At 39.3% G+C, this 5082-nt stretch overlaps 1 protein-coding gene across 1 annotated transcript in view; it reads right to left on the bottom strand.

The window, feature by feature from the left end:
• The window catches only part of LOC105551868, a 55814-nt gene that overhangs the window by 49709 nt on the left and 1023 nt on the right, over nt 1-5082 (bottom strand). Inside the window, 1 exon segment of the mRNA XM_011997287.1 lies at nt 4576-5008. Within this exon segment, the coding sequence (XP_011852677.1) occupies nt 4576-5008 (433 nt within the window).

Consider the following 5082-nt stretch of genomic DNA (forward strand, 5'->3'; position numbering starts at 1 on the left):
ATATATATATATATATAAATGTAAACATATATATGTATATATAGCCTGTTCAAAAAGATTCTCCATTAACCCATTCATTCTCAGAATTATTTTTCTCAGGACCATCATAGAAACAGCAGAAATAATTGAGGAGCTCCCACTGTAGGCAAAAAGTAACTGAAGGCTTTAGTCTCTCCTGTCAGCAACCACAATGCTGGAAAAATGTTCTTTTAGAGAACACAGAAATGAAAATGGAATTCAAGCTTTCTTTTTTTTTTTTTTTTAAGATGGAGTCTTGCTCTGTCATCTTTTTTTTTTTTTTTTTTTAAGATGGAGTCTTGCTCTGTCATCCAGGCTGGATTGCAGTGGCACAATCTCAGCTCACTGCAACATCCACCTCCCGGGTTCAAGTGATTCTCCTGCCTCAGCCTCCCAGGTAGCTGGGATTACAGGTGCCCGCCACCAAGCCCAGCTAATTTTTTTCTATTCGCAGTAGAGATGAGGTTTCACCTTTTTGGCCAGGTTGGTCTCGGACTCCTGACCTCAGGTGATCTGCTCGCTTCAGTCTCCCAAAGTGCTGGGATTACAGGTGTGAGCCACCACGCCCAGCCCAAGCTATTCTCCTGATGGATTTGAGTAATGAAAATTACTTCAACTCTACTGTAAATACTATAGTTAAATCCAAGTAACTCAAAGCAGAACTCCATGAGAATAATTATAGATAGCTAGGAGTAACAGAGGAGCTCCTTTAATGGTCACAAATCCTGAAAATTAGAAGAGGAAGACAGTAAATAACAGTGATTGCAAAGTGAGGTATTATTAAGACCACATTTTAAATCCCTGAGTTCCAGTTTCCTAGCTATGAACTTGAGTATGTAGCTCAGTTTCTCTAAACCCATGTTTTCTTGTCTAGAAAATGGGAATAATATCTCCTTCATAGAATTGTTGTGAAAACTATGCCTCGCTCAGCACCATGCCTGGCTCACTGTAAATATTTCAGTATTACCACATGGGAGGTCTCAACGTTTCCACAGCAAAGAATGAAGGAACACGAGCTTGGTGCCATAAATGATACGACACCAATACCCAGAGACCACAGGGAAGGACTGATGAAGAAACAAGAGAATGACACTGAAGTTTTCTGGCGCCAATGATAGACAATGATAGTCTTAACAGCTCTTCCAAGTCTCACAGCAATCAGTGCCATGATAATACCCATCAGAGTTTGTCAAAAAGATGGTAAGGTCCCGATAGCTGCTATCAATACATCTTTTCTTCTTTTCTTTTTTGAGACTGTTTTGCTCTGTCACCCAGGCTGGAGTGCAGTGGCTCAATCTCAGCTCACGGCAACCTCTGCCTCCTGGGTTTAAGCGATTCTTCTGTCTCAACCTCCTGAGTATCTGGGATTACAGGCGCCCGCCACCACACCCAGCTGATTTTTGTATTTTTAGAAGAGGCGGGATTTCACCATGTTGGCCAAGCTGGTCTCGAACTCCGGATCTCAGGTGATACTCCCACCTCCGCCTCCCAAAGTACTGGGATTACAGGCATGAGCCACCGTGCCCAGCCTTCAATATATCTTATACTTCATAATCTCAGTAAGTACTCGTTTAGCTTTGATTTAAATTCTCTGGCAATGGCCGTAAGAGTCATATGGGTCCTTTAATGTATGTGACATATACAGACAAACTATTTAAAACTTCAGTTGCAAAACAACCATTTCTTCGTCTTTTCTTTTACAAAGTTAGAAAATGAATGAAGAATAAACATGGGCTGATGTCCACGAAATCTGTCTTTCTATTTTAATAACTAATTTGACTTACAAGTTGGAAAAAGTAGGTGAAAATTCTGTAACTTATTTATCCTGGATATAAAATACAGAAAAGAAACCCCTTTTCTTACAAGAAGAAGAAGAAAAAAAGGGAAATACCTAATGCCTAAGAAGCCTGAAAAGATGGCGCATTGATAAAGTTATCTCTCCCTTAGCAGAATGAACTTAAAGGTCATTTTTCCTTGTCCTTCTCATTTTTGGAAACCTAGATTTTAAGTACACTGTGTGAAGGTACTGGACCACTTTAGATATTTCATGCTACATCAGCATTTTCCAAAAGCTTTAAAAAAATCTTTGTTCAAAATGTGAAGTTGTAAAAAATAACATATATAGCTTGTGATATGCAATTCTAATAATATATGAAATAATTAATGAGAACAGAAATATAGCAAATAAATGCAAACATGAATGCAATCCTACAGTGACATTTTAGGTACATACAAATTAGATACTATTTAGGCTCATTATTAGAGGAGTGATCAAAACAAAAATTGATAAATAACTATTTTGTCTAAATAACGTGGAAAGGACCCTATAAGTAATTCAAATTTTAAATAGTTTACTGCTTCAAATACCTACACCTGCTAATGGGTAGGGCTTTTGTCTCCTTCATTTCTTTATTTTTGGAGCATGAAACATTACTTTATGCTGAATAAATGTCTGTTGAATAAATGAATCCCCACACAGCATAGTTTCATCGAAATTAGTAGTTAAATATACTAATTTGCCAGTTATGTTTATATTCACCCAAAGCTTTTCTAAAATATTTTAATTTCTAAATTTCCATTATATAATTAATAGTATGACCAATAGATTTGTTGCAAAAATCCACATTAAAATCTTTACTCCTTTGGACTTCTGTGCTTTTTTCAATTACACTTATTCTGAATTTTTGCATGGTTCAGAAAGAGTAAAACAATTCCAATTTTAATTTAATTCCAATTCAATCCAGAATTGATTTGAAAAAGAATTATTAATGAACATGGAAAAACATGTCCAGGAAACAGTGACACAGTTAAAATACAATGTGAATGGGGCCTAAAACATTTCACCACTTAGTAGAACAACACGGTTATCCCTTCTGTTTTTCTATTTCTAATTTGCTCAAAATCACTTTCAGGCAAATGGTGATTCTGCAGCCAGAGGTTGTCAGTACTTCTGTTCCACCTGACTGGATGAATCAGGTAGACGAGAAGGACCAATAATTCCAGCAACCTATTTCTACATCCTATGCAAATTAATGCACCAATCACTAAAGCAGTGCTACTGTAAGGTCATATAAATGAAAGCCTGAACAGAGGACACCAGTCAATAACTTGAATGTTGCAGCACTATGTCATTTTACATAGTTTTTAATTATGAGTTTCTCTAAATAGAGTGTCTAGTCTGCAAAATAACAATGACCTTCCATACACATTTTTTCTATAACTATTTTCATACATATTATTTGCTAGATCAATAAAAGTGCTTTACAGAATAAGATTTCATAGAAATGTTTGAGTGCACATATTCTATTTATTAACAAATTTTACTTCCTCAATGTTTATATATAAGTATGCATACACATATATTTAGCCAAACAAATATAAAAATAATTTTTTGCTTAAAATGTGATTTATATTGCAAATAACAATAATTTCACATTCATTCTTGAATGCATAACTATCACAAATACAGATTTAATGATATCTGCTATCACAATTCTTCCAGAAAATTAAAAAAAAAAGAATAGCTCCAAGTGCATTAAAAATGCGTTGTCATAAAATTAGAGTCCCAGATTCTATAAGGATTTAAAACCCTAACAATTTCTTTGGGATGCAGATTGCCACAAAAATTGTACACACTACTTTTTAGTCATTGCATTAAAAAATGCCCATAAACAAAAGTTGTCCCTAATATAACACTACCTACACATATTAAGATTCAAACGTGGCAAAGACCTTGTTAGGCATCAAGTGATTTTACTGTCATGTTTTCATAAATCCTGGAGTCTCTTTTATTTTTCAAAATTTCCACACTGCCAGGGAAAAAGACCATTCTGTTGGGCATTATTTTCCTGCACAGATACTATTCATCAACCAATTTTAGCCCTATTTCTAAATAGGAATCCAATTGTCTTCGGTAAAGAGGTTTCCTATTTGCAGTCAATGAATCATATTCTCACACTCATACACCACCCTGAACACAGCAAGTGCACAATCGCTACTACTGTGATAACCTAAAGTGCTAGTGCTATAGTTTCTGGCAATGGTAGCAGCGGGGAAAAAAAATCTAGATACCAAATCACAGATCACAACCAGATGGAGTACTCCCTTGTTTTAATATTACCATACAAACAGAAAACAGGGCTTATTCAAACAGTCAAAGAAACGTGCATTCCTCCTTGCTGTGCTGGGGGAAGCTGTTTGTGTCTCTATAGACGTGGAGAGAACAGGAACACATGTTTTCTGTACTACATCGCTAATGCAGGATACAGGGCTGCGGTTGTTGGGTGAAGCTCTGCCCGAAAGTTGAGAAATGGTGAGTAACCTCTAGACGAGGTTCCTGCTCTCCTATGGGTGGAAGTAAATGCTTCCAGCAATCCTTCTCAAGGTCCTCAAGGAGTTTGGGTCTGGGGTACCTTTCCCCCTGGGGCACCCTGGTTTCTTCTAACGGTATAGCTCTGCAGTGGGTCATGTGACGGCTGGGTGTGTGCCACTGTGCGGTGTGGGAGGCATGAGTTTGCGGGGTGCGTGTGTGTGAGTGTGTGAGCGTTCAGAAGTTACACGTCTGGTTTTGGAAGACGTGTATTTTTCAAGGGCTATCTGCGTGTGTGTCTGTATGTGTGTCTGTGTGTGAAGTGAGACTGAGTAAAGAGGTTTAGAGAATGATCCTGGGCCAGGCGATGTAGCCAAGTCGGCTCGTGTCGGCCCCGCTCCTTGGGGAGCCTCTGCATTGGGGTTGAGGTCCCCGCCCTTGGGGGACGCGAGGACAATGGGGTGCCGGCGCCCCTCCCGCACTTTGTGCACCCACCTGACGAATCCGCGGCGGGTTCGGCGGGGTGGAGGCCCCGCCTTCCGGGGCCGGGGAGGTGGGAGAAGCCATCTTCCTGCGGCTCCGGGTTTCTTCCTCCTGTCACGCCCGGGTCTCCCGCGTCTCCTCGGTCTCCTCCGCGTCGGGCCTGCGGCCCGCGCCCTCCCGGATACCGTGGAAAGGACCCTATAAGTAATTCAAATTTTAAATAGTTTACTGCTTCAAATACCTACACCTGCTAATGGGTAGGGCTTTTGTCT

Source organism: Mandrillus leucophaeus, unplaced genomic scaffold, assembly GCF_000951045.1.
Source record: "Mandrillus leucophaeus isolate KB7577 unplaced genomic scaffold, Mleu.le_1.0 Scaffold535, whole genome shotgun sequence".
Taxonomy (NCBI): domain Eukaryota; kingdom Metazoa; phylum Chordata; class Mammalia; order Primates; family Cercopithecidae; genus Mandrillus; species Mandrillus leucophaeus.